The 20,031-nt window shown below is 34.3% G+C and overlaps 1 protein-coding gene across 7 annotated transcripts in view; it reads right to left on the reverse strand.

Moving 5' to 3' along the window:
- SNX24 (sorting nexin 24) overlaps window positions 1–20,031 on the reverse strand; it is a 292,731-nt gene that overhangs the window by 45,732 nt on the left and 226,968 nt on the right. For 6 of the 7 annotated variants that reach the window (XR_012471564.1, XM_074201089.1, XM_074201094.1 and 3 more), the window contains 3 exons: window positions 6,174–6,268; window positions 3,904–3,936; window positions 3,309–3,373 (listed from right to left, as the gene is read on the reverse strand). Coding sequence is in view for 6 of the 7 variants with exons in the window: in XM_074201089.1 (XP_074057190.1) it covers window positions 3,309–3,373; window positions 3,904–3,936; window positions 6,174–6,268 (193 nt within the window). In the remaining variant the exon portion in view is untranslated. The remainder of the gene's footprint in view (window positions 1–3,308; window positions 3,374–3,903; window positions 3,937–6,173; window positions 6,269–20,031) is intronic. The other variant, XM_074201090.1, reaches the window with a different exon arrangement.

The following is a 20,031-nucleotide window of genomic DNA, read 5'->3' on the forward strand; positions in this document are numbered from 1 at the left end:
CAGCATTTTGTCCAAGTCATTTTGAGGATGCTGGTGCTATCAAATAGGCTTCTTTAGAGCAATAAGATGCTATCCTGTCTTCCTAACTTAAAAGGGCAAATTTCCTAAAAAAGTCAACCTGTCATACTTGAAAAATCAGCCACATTTCCAGAGCAGATGCAAAGGAAACTCACTACTAGAACCTTTTTCTACATGCTGCTTCCCAGAGTTATGAAGAATATGAATGGATTATGTGAACAAAGAAACTAAGCTATTGACATTTTTAATCCATTTAATTTAATCCTTTTAATCATTTTAAATCCATTCCAACATATGATACTCCATAAGAGATAATATTCTGATTGATACAGGTGTCACAACCCCCAATTCACATATGTGGAATAGGAGGCTTAGGGAAGTGCCATGTCCTGTCTATCGACAGAAAAATTAGATGTGGATCCAGGTTTTTCTGACTTCTCACTCTTGTACTCTGTCCCTCTCTATAAAGACATGTCTTTCACAATAAAAAAAATTAGGTCTCATGCTACCTGAAGAGGCATGATAATATTTGGAAATCAATTCCTAATAGGAAGCTTAAAATTAGTTTTTGTTTTCACTAGTTCCGTAAGATAACTGGTCAAACCATAACCCTGACCTACAGATTTTTCAATTCTGATCTGGTCAACCTATTCAGTATGCATAACTGTTTTAAGAAAAAAAAAATTCTAACTTTAAGGGAATTGATTCCCAGTTGAAAAAAGTAAACTAGAAGTTGCAGTGGTGGTATTTGTTAGTCACTGAGTTCTGCTTCACATCAGAATTCTTTCCTCAGGAAAGGTAAGGCAATAAAATCAGACTTAAATTTTTACTTTTTGTGTCTATTTGCACCATGGGGGATGTGTGTGCAGCATGTGTGTGTGTGTGTGTGTGTGTGTGTGTGTGTGTGTGTGTGTGTGTTTGCACAGTGTGTGTGTATTTTATATAAATAAATATATATATATATTTGAATATGAATCAATCTGAGCAAATGGCTTATTTAATTATAAAATTTACAAAATAGGCATATCATCAGAATATCTATTTATAGACATTCTGTAGTTATCATGGCTTTATAAAGGTCTGACAATTTTTATATGGACCCAATCTTCAAAATTCTTTTTTTACTTTTAGAAGTTGTTTAAAAAGAATGAGCAGGAAAAAAAGTGCTTTAATATTTAAGAACTAAATTATTGGCTACAAATGAGTTTTAAAAATCACTTTTTCCTAGATAACTATTCTAGCATCATTACTGCACTTTGAAAAAGAAGAGATGATGCTATAAGAGAAAGATACTTGGTCTAAATTGGAGCTTCAAAGGCTTCAACATACCTAGGGGAAAAAAAAATCAAAGCATATATATAAAAGATAAAAATTGAATGCTTTTTAATCTAAAGAGGGTACTCTCCTGATAATGCAATATAATTGTTGGAATGTAGATGGTACAGATAATAGATCTGGAGTTAAATCCAAGTTATTGTTGTTGTATTCCATTGATATTTAAAGGGTTGGTATAGTCAAAAACTATTTTTTCATTCACTTTCCTGTGGCAGGATTGTAAAATCAATTTTTGTTAAGGTACAGCTGAGCATTAAATCATAACACTGGAAAGTATTATTTCAAATGTTGAAGTTTTGAGTGGCCCTTTTTCCCTGTTTATACTTCTGTAAGGTTAATGATGCTAGATATTGTAATATCCATCAATAACATATTTTTAAGACAAAGAAATCAAATGATGGTATTGTTGAATAAAATTATATAAATAAATCTGTGATAGTTAAATAAATCTGTTTCAGAGACCCTCCTTTATCAAGTTACTGATTTCATCTCATTTTCCACTATTCCTCAACATAAGCAAGGCAAGTACTTGCTAACAAGACTTATTAACACCTTCAAGCTCATTCCTGACTTTTTTTTTGCCTTTGTTTCATTTATTTCCTCTTTTGGGAATGCCTTTGGAATTCCTGTCTGCCAATGTAAGTCCTATACTTTCTTCAAAGTCCAAAACAAAGCTAACTTCGTTCAAAAAACTGGACTACTCCTGTATGCAGCTATCTTTTTCTTCTCTACAGTGTTATAGGGCTTTTAGTCTCAACAATGTTAACACTAGGGACCTAAATCTAGCAAGAAGAAGTATAGATAGAGATACTATTAAAAGTAAGGTAGCAACATTCATTCTAGTTGGCAATCTGTCAAACTTAGATTATATTTACTATATATTAAATTTATAATATATAGTAATATATATTATATACATAAGCTAAACCTGTATTAACTAATACTAGCTAGTATTTAGATAATATATAAAATAAATGTATACGAACTTACATGTATATAAATATATGCATATATGTGCTAAAGTTTGCAGAAGTGTTGTACATGTCATCTTATTTGATTCCTATAAAAACTACTATTATTATCTCCTTTTTTACAGATGAAGAAACTGAGGCACAGGCAAGATAACTGGTTTACACCAAGTCACACACCTAGTCTGAGGCTGAATTCAAACTCTTGCTTTCCTAATTCTAAGTCCAATGGTCTATCCACTGTGCCATCTAATGGTGCAAAGGACATTTTCATAATCCTCCAAACCCTGGATTAGTACTCAGGAGTCTTGGGTTCCAGTTCTAGTTTTGTCACTGAATTGGCATGTGCAACTGGGGGCAACCCAATTTCTCAGCAATTCTATTTTTTTCATCTGTAAATGGGAATAATAAAATGTGTGTATTATTCACAGGATTATTATGAAGATCAAGCAAAAAATGAATATGAAATTGTAAATTTCATATACTGTAAATTGTAAAATGCTTTATTATTAAAGCATTTTAAGTGTATTGTTTAAGAATATAAATAATTCCTGGTACAGAGGAATAAATCAGGGCAATTATTTCTTTTAACTAATCCTCATATTATTTAAGTGGAAATCAGATATACTGGCAATATAGAGATTAAGCTTTGGGAGCAATGCATCTAAAAATAACCCTAACTTTCTATTTCAACCTGAAAATGAAATTAACCAAAATTAGCCATGGTTACAATAGTACTAATATAATTCTTTTTCATTTAATTGCTGCATTTCACAATATTGTTGTTGGAAGAAAAAAATGACTTTCTCATGAAAGACTTGCCTCAATTTGTATTCTAAATGTCTGTTATACAAAAAGAACTACCTTATTGGCAGATTATTAGGCTATGGACCAATGTCATTCTGTAAGACCTATATTAAAAACATGGTTTATGTGGTGCATGGTCAGATCAGTAAAGAGCTGTTAACACATGACAGGTTTGATTACCGTTGGCTGTAGGCAAGACATATGGATCCCTTAGGAACAGCAGCACTGGCTGGTGGGACAGTTTGCTGGAAAGGTCAAGAACAGGAATGTCAGCATCAAGGGAAAGTAAACAGAAAATACTACAAACTAGCTTTGAGGTGATCAAACTGCAATGCAATGATGTCAAGAAAAGTATTTTTTATATGTACACACACATACGCTTTATATATAACACAGACATGTCTCCAACTATGTAAGAAGTTTAATTTTAGAAAGCTGAAACTAACACCGCCATGTCTATGTAGTTTGAAACATAGAATTTTTATTATAGACAAAGTAAATGGTTATACTTTCAAAGGAAAAATATACACCACAAAACTGTCTCTGTTGTAGCAAAATTAACTGGTAGACCAATATTTTTTTCAGTTGCATTTAATGTTGTAGGAATCTATACTCTTTCATATATAACTAATTATTTCTGTGTCCTTATTTTAGGGACCAAAAGTATGCTAAAACCATCAAGCATCAGAATATTGAAGTAAGTCATTAATACTTAAAATCTTTGCATAAATATTAACCCTTCTAGGAATTTACACAATACTTGATTAGATCTCACCTAGACTCTTCAGATTCTGTTTCCTCAAAAGAGCTATAAAAATAAGAGTATGGAGAAAAAGGATCATTGTCTGTAAGTTAAAGAATAACAGCAAGCATTTGTAGAACACTGAAGTAAGACACCATTTAACTAAAATAAAAAATTTATCAAAGAATTATGTTTTCTAAACATAGGTGGATCTAAAACAATGGAATTTTCTTGAATTTCATTTTTGCCTACTAGAATTACTTGAAAATACTCTAGTTTGAGGATAAATTATGCCTTTGGGTCAAGAACAGATGGTTTCAAATCATTTTCTTTATAAAGATGTGATACAATGATCTATCAACTCCTAAAAATAGATAACACATAGATTTCAACTTCCCAATAAACTTTTGTATATAAATATATTAGTGATAAACACCAAAACATATATGACTCTTAGAAAAAACATCTATTTCCAGACTTTAATGTGTATGAATAAAGGCATAAAATTGTAAAAGCCTGTGAGTAAATATGTAATTTTTAAATGCTCTCTCTACTGATTATTGGAGAAGTTTAAGGAAAGCACTCTAGTTTCACAAAATTCCTATTAAAATGAGTGGGGTAGTTATCCATTGGGCATGGATTAATCAAAGCAAAGCTGTCTGCCCTGCTTGGATTTACAGAGACTTTGACAATTGTTTTTTTTTTCATAAATGATGGGTTTAGGCTTGATGATGACTGATAGGTATAGCTATCTGAGTAGGAAGGTCACTTGTTGAAGAGTAGTTATATCAAGTAAGTCAATGAGAGCCATAGATTTAGAGTCTGAAGGAGTCAGAGTGGGTCATCAAGTCAAAACCCCTCATTTTAGATATGAGGAAACTGAGGACCACAGAGACTGAGTGAATTGCCCAGGGTCACAAAGCCATATAGTATTTGGGATGTTTCTCATCGTAACTATTTGAATCAACTATCCAGTCAACTGATATTTAAGATTAAGAATCTTAAGTGTTTTCTTTTAAAACTTTTCAGAGAGCAAGAGAAGATTTTACTGCTCAGTTGTGTCCAACTCTTTGTGACCCCATGGATCATATTGTCTGTGGGGTTTTCTTGGAAAAGTTACTGGAGTGGTTTGCCATTTTCTTCTGCAGTGAATTGAGGCAAACAAATATTAAGTAAGTTGCTAAGGGTCTCACAGCTTGTCAGTATCTGAAGCCAAATTTGAACTCATCTTCTTGATTCCAAGCCCAGGGTTATTTACTGAGTCATCCAACATCAAGTAAAGACAATTAATTCAATAGTCTACCTAAATTCTTTCTTTTTTTTTTTTTAAAGATTTTTCAAGGCAATGGGGTTAAGTGGCTTGCCCAAGGTCACACGGCTAGGTAATTATTAAGTGTCTGAGGTCGGATTTGAACCCAGGTACTCCTGACTCCAAGGCCAGTGCTCTATTCACTGCGCCACCTAGCCACCCCAGTCTACCTAAATTCTTAATTAACATGTTAAATTCTTCCCCAAATATAAGCATAACTTAACAGCTGTCTCTCATAAGAGGCCTGTGATGATATACACAGGGGGCAAAATAACTATATTTTTCTTTAATATCCTAAAGGATATTGGATTACTATCTAACCCCAAATGAATATAGGTGAAAGAGTAAGTATATTCATAAATTTCATATGATTTAGTGCTGATACATGAGAGTCAATTTAACCTAACTCTCCCATTTTAAAGATGAGGAAACTCAGGGCTAGAGAGCTTATGTTTCTAATAGAGTTAATACTTATTTTGATATTCCCATGTCGTTGTGCTTCAGAAAAACTGTACAAAGTTAGCTATCTTGTCACCACTGCATAGCTGGAGGCCAGCCCATTTTAGGTTAAGCGCCAGCACATTATCTAGATGCAACTGGATATAAAACTGAATACGGTAAAAAAAAAATTAGGAATGAAAGAAGATAGAATGATACTATAGGAGAAAAATGAAACTCCTTTATCCTTCTATGTCTAGGCAGATTATTGTTAATGCTCTCCCAGAGTTAAAAGGTAAACTCTAAAATAAATTCTGGGAAAATCAAATTTAAATAATGTGTATATATACATGTACATGTACATGTATGTGTACGTGTATATGTATGTGTATATGTATGTATGTTCTCACTACACTATACTCTAAAATGAACCAGAATGTCTAATTTGGAAAATTCTATAGTTTCAAGTTATTTTCTGAATTCTACTGTTTGGTTGAATCCCAAGGTTGAAAATACACTTTAAAAACACATTTAGTATATTAATGACAAATCTTACCCACAACTTTCTGTCTTTGGTAGAGAGGGTAAATGTCGTACATTTAGAAAATCAAGAAATAACTTTGGAAGCTCCTCATTTTCCAAAATGACAGCCTGTGCAAGCAGAATATAGTTAGAATTAGGGACTGAAGTAAGGATTGGAAACCAAAGGTCATTTCAAGTATCAGTCAAAGGAAATATTTTCAAAAGGATATATATACATACATATATATACATATATATATATATGTATACATATATATATATATATGTATATATAGTTCAAAGAAGTTTTATTCACTCACCATTTCCAGCTTCACAAGCACTACTACTTGCTACTCAACCACCAAGAATCTCAATGTTTCCTTTCACATAAATATCTAGAGATATTTCAGAAACTCTCTCAGATTTACAAACTAGCAGTACTATTAGACAAAACTAAACCTAATGCAGAAAAATTTTTATGATTTGATTAGATAATTGGATTTGCATATCTGATGCTTCCATCTGAACAATCACTTCATACAATGATCCTGGGAGACTACTATAAATCCAATCAAAGCTGGAAATGTTTTAGTCAGGCAAATCAGTTTGAACTTCTTAGTTATCAATTTATTCAGTCATCAAATTAATTATTCTGCATTTGTCATTGTGCAATTATACATTAAATTTCTTCACACAATCCCTGACGAAATTACTATTAATAATTAAATTATTTATTTTTAAACAATTATTAAAGGTCTACTATGAGCCATGCATTATCTTAGGTGCACAATAACAAAAGCAAAATCCTTCTTGAAATGAAAATACCTAGAACAGTGTCTTGAATAAAATAAATAGTTAACAAATGAATATTTAATTTAATGAATTAAGATTTAATATTTTAATATTAATAATAATTTAATAATAATAATTTAATTATTAACACATATCATAGAATAGATATTTACAGTCAGTACAAGCTTCTAAAATTATAGTGGAGTCAATGGAAATATGCAATACAAAATGTAGTTTATATAACTTTCAAAGAACACAAAGAGAATACACAAATTGGATCAAATTGCATAGAATTTACAGTGTCATCAAAACTGAATCTCAAACAACCAAACTTCATCAACCATCAACTATCCTTCAAAAATTTTACCATCTGCTATGTGCATTCCCTGTGATGCAAGTAGTTTTATTTTTGGTAGGTATTTAAGTACATCATAAAACACTTACTTGAATAAGCTAACATAACATGATAGAATCACCAAATCATCTACTCAAGAAATCTGTATTTATTCAATTACTATGCAGAAGAATTTTATTTTTGAGGGTGGTAAGGGCATAACATTCTTATCTCTACCCTCACCTTTTAAAATAAATTAAATCAATAACAAGTGTGGGACACTTTAAATGACCTGAACTATTTCATTTCCAGGATCTCAAGATGTGTCATCCATCACTATGGTATGTAAAAAGACATCTCTCACGTGTTCAGAGGGCCACTTTGATTTTATTAATGCAAGATTTAGGGAATGTTAACAAGGTGAATTATTTATTTTTCATGATGGATTGGCTTACAATGCACTGGTTACAGTCAGAATGTGATCATTAATGAGAGAAGACAGGCAAAAAAATCTGTTTATATCTCTAACACCATCCCACATCTTTGCAACATCTGATTTTCTCAATGAAAGGCAGCATGGCCAAGTGGATAGGGTGCTAGACTGGTATTTGTAAAGACTTAGACTGAAATTACAACTTAGATACTTGTAAGACCTGATCAAATCATCTCTAACCTCCAGTTTTTTCATTTTTAAAGTGAAAAGATAGGACTCAATGATCTCCACAGTTCCTTTCAGCTCTAAATCTAAATGTGATGAATAATGTATGACTGCATTATTTTAAGTCAAATATAACAACTGCTTCTTTTTTTTTTAGGTTTGTGCAAGGCAATGGGGTTAAGTGACTTGCCCAAGGTCACACAGCTACGTAATTATTAAGTTCTGACATTGGATTTGAATTCAGGTCCTTGTGACTCCAAGGCTGGTGTTCTATTCACTGTGCCACCTAGCTGCTCCAACTGTTTCTAATAAAAGGACTTTAGTATATTCACTTTAAGGATTCAATGAGCATGCTGTCATTTTTTCTTTTTCTTTTTTTTATTAATTTTTTTTTGTTTTTGTACAAGTGATGTTTTTTTAATATATTACCAAAATATTCTTGCTTAAGAGTAAACATAATACTCCCTCCACCAAAAAAATATAGACCCTCTTGAGAAATAAAGTAAAAGAAAGAGAAAAGTATGTGTTTCAGTCTGTGTTCTGATATCATCAGCTCTGTCTCAGGTGGGTCACATTCTTTATAAGTCCATCACAAAAATTACTTCCATATTTTTCCACTGTTGTTCTTGCTGATTGTAATTCCCTTCATCCATTCCTCCCCACTACCTTTATTGTATTTTCTCTCTCCTTTCACTCTGTCCCTCTTCTAAAATGTTCTGTAGGGTAGCTGAGTAGCACAGCGGACAGATCACCAGCCCTGGTGTCAAGAGACCTTGAGCCCACATACTACCGCTGAGACCCAACAACCACCCAGCCCCGTGGTCCCAGACAGGTCATCCAATCCCAGTCCCTTGCAAGAAGTAAATGTGTTATATCTGACTATTCTTTCCTATGATCTACCCTTTCCTCTATCACCCACATCACCCCTCCCCCTTTCCTCCTCTCCTTTTTATTCTAGATGTCTATACCCTATTGAGTGTGTATGCTGTTGCCAATCTGAGCCATTTCTGATGAGAGTGAAGGTTCCCTCATTCCCCCTCACCTTCCCCTCTTCCATATCACTGCAATAGCTCATTACAATAAAATAAAAAAAATCTTTTATATGAAATAACTTAGCCTATTCCACCTCTCCTTTCTCTTATTCCCAGTATGTTTCCCTTTTAGCCATTGACTCCATTTTTACAATATATTATATCTTCAAATTCAGCTGTCTCCTATGCTTCATCTATAAAAGCTCCTTCTACCTGCTCTATTAAATGAGAAGTTTCATATGAGTATTATCAGTTTCATTTTTGTATGCAGGAATACAAGCAGTTCATCACCATTAAGTCCCTCATATTTTACCCTTCTCCTCCACTCTCTATTCTTCACCGGAGTCTTGTATTTGAAGGTAAAACTTTCTGTTCAGCTCTGGTTGTTTCAACAGGAACATTTGAAATTCTCCCGGTTCACTGAAAGTCCACCTTTTCCCCTGGAAGAGGATGTTCAATTTTGCTGGGTAGTTGATTCTTGGTTGTACTTTGAGCTCTTCTGCCTTCTGGAATATTATATTCCAAGCTATACAAGCCCTTAATGTAGTTGCTGCTAAGTCCTGTGTGATCCTGACCGCAGCTCCACGATATTTGAATTGTGTCCTTCTGGCTGCTTGTAATATTTTCTCTTTGAATGGGAGTTCTGGAACTTGGCTATAATATTCCTGGGAGTTTTTTTTTTTTTGGATCTCTTTCTGGGGGTGATCAGTAGATTCTCTCAATTTCTATTTTGCCCTCTGCTTCTAGGATATCTGGGTAATTTTCCTAAAGGAATTCTTTAAAAATGAGGTCAAGGCTCTTTTCCTGATCGTTCAGGTATCCCAATAATTTTTTAAATTATCTTTCCTGAATCTGTTTTTCATATCAGTTGTTTTTTTTTTCAAAAAGATGTTTCACATTTTCTTCTAATTTTTCATTCTTTTGTTGTTGAAATACTGTGTGTTGAGTTCTTGCAAAGTCATCTGCTTCTTTTAGCTCCATTCTACATCTGAGGGATGTTTTCCTCGGAGAGCTTTCTTATTTCCTTTTCCACCTAGTCAATTCTTCTTTTTAAAGCATTCTTCTCCTCAACTTTTTGAACTGTTTTATCCATTTGACTTATGCTGGTTTTTAACATGCTATTTTCTTCAGCATTTTTTGGATCTCCTTGACTAAGCTGCTGACTTCTTTTTCATGTTTTTCCTACAACTGTCTCATTTCTTTTCCCATTTTTTCCTCTATCCCCCTTACTTGATTTTCAAAATCTTTTTTTGAGTTCTATCATAGCTTGAGCCCAGCTGTGGCAACTGCCCTGATGGCCTGGGCTTCATGCACTTGCTATGGCAGAGGTCCCTTGCACTGATCCCCCAAGTTGTGCCTGGTATTCCCTGGGGTGTAGGTAAGAAAACTACCCCTGCTGCTGTGAGCCACAGCTTCCAGGTGCCCTGGGTCTGCTTCCAAGGTGCTGAAGTTTCTTCACTCTGGTGGGTCACCCCTCTAACCCCATGAAGTGGAGCCTTTCCACTATTTTCCAGGTTACCTTGGTCTGGAAAACTGCCTCACTATATCTTTATATGGGTTCTGTCTCTTGAAAATTTAGTTAGAGTCATACTTTTAAGATTTTTAAAATATTATGGAGAGAACACCTAGGCGAGGATCTTCTCCTGTTGCCATCTTGGCTCTGCCTCTGCTGTTATTTTTTCATAAAAGAATTACAAAGAAAATGCCAAAGAAGGTAGAAGGAATTCTTATGTTGATCAAAGGTAATTAGTTTAGTTAAATAAATATTTAATTCAGGTGAGAGGGATAAGTTTCCTGAGTTCTCTCTAGAAAGGTTTGTTGGAAAAACATGAAAAATTCAAAAGGTAATACAGATTACTTTAATTAGCTAAATTTAGCTAAATTTTCTATTATTAACAACATCAAATATTCATCCCTCATTTCTACTTAATAACTATACAATATCTCTTTGAGAAAAAACCAAGTAGAGACTTTTCGGGTGGAGCCAAAATGGTTGCATGAAGTTAACATGCTCTCAGAGCTTTTCCCTACCAAAGATAAATGAAGTCTCTACTCTGACATTCACACTACAGATCCCACCAAGAAAAAAGACAAGATTCAAAAATGTTTTCAACTGTAGACATCATGGAGGATCTTCAGTGAAAGTCTGTCTCTTTGGGGGAGAAGGGGAAGAAAAGTCCAGGAGGTGGGAGAGCAGGGAAAGCCAATGGGAGGCTTTTAGCCACAGAGCAATGCTGGTCCTGAGAGTTAGATAGCAAGCCAGTGAAGAGGACTCCACCCCCAAACAAAGTCTGAACCCTAATAGCACCAGGGAAAAAAGACAGGACTAGTTTGGGGACAAACCACTGTTAAGTCAGAACCTGGGCATAAAGGAGGGGAAAAACCTCTGCAAAGGCAAGGCCTAGACTGCATAGGCAACATTTTGGCCAATGGCAAGCCAGGGATCGAATTCCAGACCCAACTTAAAAAAAAAAAGCTTGGATCTATACTCTCTGTACTCCAGGAGCAGAGCTAAAACAACAAAGATGAACAAAAAAAGCTAAAAGAGCATTCACTATAGAAAACTACTTTACAGACTAAGATGACAGCAATGTAGAAGAAAGCAGTGAAAAATCACTCATGGGGAAGAATCAAAATAAGTCTATAAACTGGACTTAAATACAAAATCTCATTGAAGATCTTAAAAAATAATTTAAAAACAAAGAAGAGAGGAAGAAGAAAAATGGAAAAAAAAGAAATGAAAATCAAGCAGGAAAATTATGAAAAATTAACCAAAAAATGAACTCTGTTAAAGGTAAAAAAAAAATAATCAACTGGAAAAGGAAACACAGAAGTTAATTGAAGAAAATGAAACCCTAAAAATTAGAATTGAACAAATAAAAACCAATGAATCTACAAGACTACAAGATTCCTGCAAAAAAAAATTTTAAAAATGAAAAAGGCTGGAAAAAATTTGAAGCAAATATAAAGTACCATTTAAGGAAAATGAATGACCTGGAAAACAGATACAGAAGAGACAATCTACAAATAATTGGACTACCAGAAAGCCTGGATCAAGAAAAAACCTGTAGGAAATTATAAAAGGAAAAATTGTCCAAATCTACTAGAACAAAATAACAGTATAACCAGTGAAAGAATCCATAGAACCCCTCAAGAAAGGGACCCCCACCACGATAAAAACTCCAAGGGCTGTAATAGTCAAATTCCAGAACTCTCAAAAAAAGGAGAGAATATTGCAAGCAGCAAAAAGTAAACAATTCAAATATGAAGGAAACAATCAGACTCACACAGGACCTATCAGCCTCAATACTGAAGGACTGGAAGACCTGGAATAACATATTTTGGAAAGCAAAGGACCTGGGATTACAACCCAGGATGTAATACCCTGCAAAATTAAGCATATTCTGTCAGGGAAAAAGATGGATGTTCAATGAAACAGAGAACTTCCATAATTTCCTGACTCAAACACCAGAACTCAACAGAGAATTCAGTCACCAAATACACAACTCAAGAGTCGCATTAAAAAAAAATAAATGAAAAAAACAAAACAAAACAAATGTTGGTCAAGACCATTGAATTATATACAACCTAAAAAGGAAGCTATAACATCTTTAATTCTTTAGAATTTTACTTCTCTTAGGATAATTAAAGGGTAGAATACAATTAAAGTGAATGAACCTAAAGGATATGAGTCTAATATGATAGGTCTTATCTCTCAATTGAAGAGGTCCAACATGACATCACTGTGTTTGAGATAAAAAGCCCTGAGGAAAAACAGGGGTATTAATATTATCCTTTGAGTAACTTCAATCACAGTCCTGAGCACCCTGTCTGATGAGGGCATCATAAACTTCAAGAACCTGAGCTAGTGTCTCTGTAACTTACAATCATTTATGAAGTTCTCAGTGAGACTCCAGAGCCTCCCAGGATTTAGAGATCTTTAAGATTTTTGCAGTTAATTAGATCAGGGTTTGACTTAACCAGTACTTCATTTAACCCTAGGTGGGGGGGGGGGGGGAGAAGTGGGAGAAAGAATAGGTCTTGCTTCACTTAACAAGGTGTTAAGTACGCTGAGTGGGGAAGCCGGGGGATATAAAGTGTGAAAGAAAATAGGCCTAGGGAGAGGGGTATACATAGTCAAAGAAATGATATGGCTTTGGATGATACTTTGGCTTGTGAGGAGGATTGTGTGCACTTGAAAGATACTAAAAAAAGGGGGAAGGTAAAAAATAATTATAATTATAATTGCATGCAATGAGTCAATGCTGCTTATCAAGCAATGGAGTAAACAATCTGGGATGATATCTTGATAAAAATATGAGCTTATCAAGCAATCAAATAATCAAACTGTAATTGATGATACCTGATTAATTATATTAGAGTGATAAAATACACAAGTGAAGAGGCACAAAGATTAACAATTTTAGAGGGAAAGAAGGGAGCATGTGAATGCTGAGTAAATTCTATTCAAGAGATTTAACAGTGAGGGAATAAAATACATTCCCACTTGGGCTTAAAAATCTAACTTAATCTATTGGGAAAGGGGAGACTGGAAAAAGGAAAGATAAGGGAAGAAGAGGCTGATGGAAGGTATAAGTGAAAATAAATTGAAAGTTAAATTTTTAAAAAAAAAGTTAAAGGGAAAGGTAGTAAAATTTTGGTGAGGAGGAATAAGAGAAAAGGAAAGAGAAAAATATAAATGGAGAAAGATAACATGGAAGGAAATACAGAATCGGTAATCTTAACTGCAAATGTGAATGGGATAAACTGTTCCATAAAATGGAAATGGATAGTAGACTGGGTTAAAAAACAGAATCCTACAATATGATGTTTACAAGAAATACATCTGAAGCAGAGGGATACACACAGAGTAAAGGTAAAAGGTTGGAGCAAATTATATTATGTCTCAATGGAAGTAAAAAAATCTGGTGTAGCAATCTGATCCTAATCTCAGATAAAGTAAAAGCAAAAATTAATCTCATTAAAAGGGATGAGGAAAGAAATTACATCTTCTTAAAAGGCACATTGGTAATGAAGCTATATCATTACTAAATATGTATGCACCAAGTGGTATAGCATTCAAATTCTGAGTGGAAAAGCTGAGTGAATTATAAGGAGACATAGACAGCAAAACTTTAATAATGGGAGACCTCAGTCTCCCTCTATCCAAACTAGATAAATCTAACAACAAAATAAACAAGGAGGAAGTTAAGAAGATGAATGAAATCTTAGAAAACTTAGATATGACAGATCTCTGGAGAAAACTTAATGGGGCTAGAAAATAATATTACTTTTTCTTGGCAGTACATAGCACCTACACCAAAAATGACCATGTGCTAGGGCATAAAAATCTTATGATCAAATGCAAAAAGGCAAAAATAATAAATACACACTTCTTAGACCATGATGCAATAAAAATTACATGTAATAAAGGATCAGGGAAAGATAAATCAAGTATTAATTGGAAATTAAATAACTTTATCTTAAATAATGAATGGATCAAACAGCAAATAATAGAAATGATAATAATGAGACATCATAGCAAAATTTATGGGATGCAGCCAAGGCAGTTTTAAGGGGAAACTTAATATCACTAAATGCCTATATGCATAAAATAGAGAAAGAGGAGATGAATGAATTGGGTATGCAACAAAAAAAGTTAGGAAAAAGAACAAATTAAAGATTCCCAATTAAATACCAAATTAGAAATTCTAAAAGTCAAAGGAGAGATGAGTAAAATTGAAAGCAAGAAAACCATTGATCTCATAAAATAAAACTAAGAGTTGGTTTTATGAAACAGCCAACACAATAGACAAACCTCTGGTTAATTCAATTAAAAAAAAAAGAAAACCAAATTACCAGTATCAAAAATGAAAAGAGTGAACTAATAATGAATGAGGAGGAAATTAAAGAGATAATTTGGAGCTACTTTGCCAAACTGTATGCCAATAAATTGGATAACTTGAGTGAAATAGATGAATATTTACAAAAATACAAACTGTCCAGATTAACAGAAAATAAATTACTTAAGTAACCCCATTTCAGAAAAAGAAATTGAAGAAACCATCAATAAACTCCCTAAGAAAAAGTCTCCAGATCCAGATGGATTTACAAGTGAATTCTATCAAACATTTAAGGAACAATAAATTCCTTATTTAAAAAAAAATAGGAGAGGAAGGAGCTCTGCCAAATTGCTTTTATGACACCAACATGGTGCTAATACTTAAACTAGGAAGAACCAAAACAGATAAAGAAAATTACAGGCCAATCTCCCTCATTTATATTGATGTAAAAATCTTAAATAAAATTTTAGCAATGAGACAAACAGCAAGTTATTACCAGGATACTACACCATGATCAGGTTGGATTTAGACCAGGTAGGCAGGGATGGTTCCAAATTAGGAAAACACTTTACATAATCAAACATCAATAGCAAACCCAACAGAAATCACATGATTATCTCAAGAGATGCTGAAAAAGCCTTTGATAAAAAATACACATCCATTCCTATTAAAAATACTAGAAAGTTTAGGAATTAATGGAGTTTTCCTTAAACTAATAAATACTATCTTATCTAAAACCATCAACAAATATTATATGTAATGGGAATAAACTCCAAGCATTTCCAATTAAATCAGGGGTAAAACAAGGATGCCCATTATCATCATTACTACTCAATATAGTATTAGAAATGCTAGCAGTAGCAATAAGAGAAGAAAAAGAAATTGAAGATCAGAATTGGCAATGAGGAAGCAAAAACTTTCACTTTTTGCAGATAGATTTGATTGTATATCTAGAGAACCTGAGACAATCATCCAAAAAACTCCTTGAAAACAATTAACAAATTCAGCAAAGTAGCAGGATGTAAAATAAACCTACATATATCATCAGCACTTCTATATATGAACAATAAAGCCCAAGAGCAAGAGATAGAAGGAGAAATTCCATTTAAACTATAGACTACATTGAATACCTGGGAATCTACCTCCCAATACAAACCCAGAAGCTGTATAAGCAGAATTATAAAGTACTCCTCACTCAAATAAAGCCAGATTTAAATAATTGGAAAAATGTCAAATGCTCATGGTTAGATAGAGCTAATATAATAAAGATGACAATTCTACCCAAATTAAATTACTTATTCAGTGCCATGCCAATCAAACTGCCAAATAAATACCAAGCTAGAAAAAATAGTAACAAAATTCATCTGGAGTAACTAAAGTTCAAGAATAGCAAGGGAAACGATGAAAAAAATGAAAAGGTGACCTAGCTCTACTAGATCTAAAAATATACTATAAATCAACTTTCATCAAAACTGCCTGACATTGATTAAGAAATAGGGTAAGGGAACAGTGGATTAGGATAGCTTCAAAAGAAGCTGCAGTAAATGACTACAGCAATCTAATATCTGACAAACTCAGAGACATTAGCTTCTGGTTTAAGAACTCACTATTTGGCAAAAATTGTTGGGAAAACCAGAAAATAATATGGCAAAAACTAGGCACAGATCCGTATCTCACACCCTATACCAAAATAAGGTCAAAATGGGTACAGGATTTAGACATAAAGAGCGATATCATAGATAATTAGACCAAGAAATACTCTATCTATATGACCTATGGGAAGAGGATAAATTTATGACCAAACAGGAATTAGAGCACATTATAAACTGCAAAATGAATGATTTTGGCTATATTAAATTAAAAAGGATTTGCAATAATAAAATCAATGCTGCCAAAATTAGAAGGAAAGCAACAAGCTGGGAAACAATCTTCACAAATAGGAGTTCTGATGGTCTCATTTCTAAAATATATAGAGAACTGCATCAAATTTATAAGATTTCAAGTCATTCCCTAACTGATAAATGGTCAAAGGATATGAACAGTTTTCAAATGAAGAAATTAAAGCTATATATAAACATATGAAAAAATGCTTCAATTCATTATTGATTAAAGAAATGCAATTAAAACAACAATGAGGTATGATCTCACACCTACTAGATTAGCCATGATGAGGAAAAAGGGAAGATGATTAATGTTGGAGAGGTTGTAGGAGGGCTGGGACATTGATGCATTGCTGGTAGAGTTGTGAACAGATTCAACCTTTCTTGAGAACAGTATGGAACTATGCCCAAAGAGAACTAAAATTGTTTATACCCTTTGACCTAGCAATTCCAATTCTAGGTCTATATCTAGAAGAAATTGTAAAAACTGGGAAAAATCCTACATGTTCCAAAATATTCATAGCAGCTCTTTTAGTAGTGGCAAGGGGGATGCCCATCAATTGGCCATGGTACATGAAATACTATGGAATACTATTGTTCTATAAGAAACCATAAATAGTCAGACTCTAGAGAAGCATGGAATGACTTATGGGATCTGGGGCTGAGTGAAGGGAGTAGAACTAAGAGAACAATGGACACATCAACAGCAACACTGTGAGATGAATAACCTTGTGGAAGCAACTCCTCTCAGCAATCCAGAGAGCTAGGACAACTGTATTTGATTGGCTATGGATTATATTATCCCCATTCAGAGGGAGAAAAATAAAACAAAATAAAACACACACACACACACACACACACACACACACACACACACACACACCCGAACCCTTCCGAATCTCATGAACACTTTTATAAAAATTATCTGTTATGTGTCTCTTTCCTTTAATCCTAATTCCTCATGCTGAAAATTACTCATTTGTAATTATGTTTATCAAAATATGTATGTAAAATGCTAACCTGACTGTTCCCTGCTGAGGGGAGGAAGGTGGGAGGGGAGGTTGGCGGGAAATTTTGTTACTTGAAAATGTGTGTGCAAATGCATGAAAATAAATTAATTAATTAAAAAAATTTCTGTGCATATTTGGACAGACCTTTGAACCTCCATTTGACCAATTGAGGATCTGAGAGATTTATTCTCATTTTGTATTTATCCAATTGTATTTTCTAAGGATTTGTTTTCTTGTGGCAAGATGTTAATCTTCTCTTGGGTTTCTTTTGCCAAATTTTCCAATTGATTTTTTAAACTCCTTCCTTATTTCTTCAAGGGAGTCTTTCTGTACTGGAGACCAGATCATATTCTCCTCAAAGGTTCTAGGTCTCTCTAGGGTCTTTTCCTTCCCAGAATTTTTCTATGGATCCGCCTTTCCGCTAACCCTTCTTCATTATGCTAAGACCTTGAGTTGGGGGGGGGGGGGGCTGGTTCACCTGGCCTTGGGATCGCTAAAGGCTTTACTGAGTGCAGTTTCTCTGGCTGGCCAGTAGGAGGTGCTGGTTGCCCTCTCTGGAGTGTCTGTGACCTTGGTTGGGAAATGGAAAGCTCTTTCAAAAGCAGAATTGACCAATTGGAGAAGGAACTGCAAAAGGTTAATGAAGAAAACTTCTCCCTAAAAAAAAAAAAAAGAATGGAGTCTGCAGAAACTAACAACTTCATGAGACAACAAGAGCTTGTCAAACAAAATCAAAAACATAGAAAAAAAAATAGAAGAAAATGTAAAATACCTCATCAGCAAAACCAATGACCTTGAGAATAGGTCAAGTAGGGGCAACCTGAAAATTATTGGACTTCCTGAAAACATTGAAGAGGAAAAAAAGCCTGGATTTAATATTACAGGATTGAGTGATGGAAAACTGCCCTGATATGATAGAACCAGAGGGCAAAGTAGTTATTGAAAGAATACATCGATACCCTCCAGAAAAAGATGCTAAAATGAAAACACCAAGGAATGTTGTGGTCAAATTCCAGAACTATCAAGCAGCCAGAAAGAAACGATTGAAATATCAAGGAGCCACAGTAAGGATTACACAGGACCTGGCTGCATCAACATTAAGGGATCAAAGGGCCTGGAACATGATATTTCAAAGAGCAAGGTAGCTTGGAATGCAGCCAAGATTCTACTTTCCTGCAAAGCTGAGCCTTTTCTTCAAGGGGAAAAAGATGGACATTTAACAAAATGGAAGAATTCCAAAAATTCCTGATGAAAAGACCAGAGCTAAATGGAAAATTTGGACATCAAATAGGAGGTTCAAGAGACATATGAAAAGGTTAAAAAAAAAGGGGGGGGGCGGTAAAAGGAAAAAAGTTGAAACCAACAAGTTGAAATTGGTTATATCCCAGCATGGGGGAAAAAGATTCTCATAAATCTTGAGAATTGTAACTCTAACAGAGAGAATATACCTAGCCAGAAGTGATGGACATTCATGAACTATCCATGAGGCTGCTGTCCAATGGGATGTAACTGGCTTTAACCGCACTTGGGAGAAAGACTCTAATAACTCTCAAGAATTTTAACTCTATTAGACAGAATGTACTTAGCTAGAAGTGATGGATACTCAGAATTTTCTATGACTTAGAATGATTTTTAAAAACACTACCTCCTTAAAAAGGGGGGGACAGGAAGGAGATGGGAGGAGGGAGGGGATTTAATGGGGTAAATCTCATTATATTAAGAGGTACAAAATATCTATGGTAATAGGGGGGAAGAAGGGAGGAGATGAGAAACACCTGAATTTTCTTCTCATCAGACTTGGCTTAAAGTCAACTTACACATACTTAGTTAACTTAAAAAACATCTACCTTTCAAGCATTAAAAGGGGAAAAGGGGAGTAGGGAGGGAGAAAGGGAGGGGGAAAGGGGAACTAACAAAAGGAAGGGAAGGGAAAAGGGAAAGAGGGAAAGGGTAAAGAAAGGGGAGGGAGTTATATAGGAGGGAAAACACAATGAAGGGGGTGATATTCAGAAACAAAATACTGGGGAATATGGATAAGGGGGGAAGGGGGGAAAAACACGAACAGAGGAAAGATAGTATGGAAGGCAATAAAGAATTAGTAATCATGACTTTGAATGTGAATGGGATGAACTCTCCCTTAAAATGTAAGTGAATAGCAGAGTAGATTAAAAACCAGAACCCCATAATATGATTTCTCTCTCAACACACTCAATTTGGATCAATGTACAACAAGGAAACAAAATAAAGACTGACAGATTGCTTTCCGTGGGGGGGGGGGGGGGGGGGGGGGGGGGGGGGAGGCAGGTAAGATTGGGAGAAAAATTGTAAAACTCAAAATCTTTAA

This window comes from Macrotis lagotis, chromosome X, assembly GCF_037893015.1.
Source record: "Macrotis lagotis isolate mMagLag1 chromosome X, bilby.v1.9.chrom.fasta, whole genome shotgun sequence".
NCBI lineage: Eukaryota > Metazoa > Chordata > Mammalia > Peramelemorphia > Peramelidae > Macrotis > Macrotis lagotis.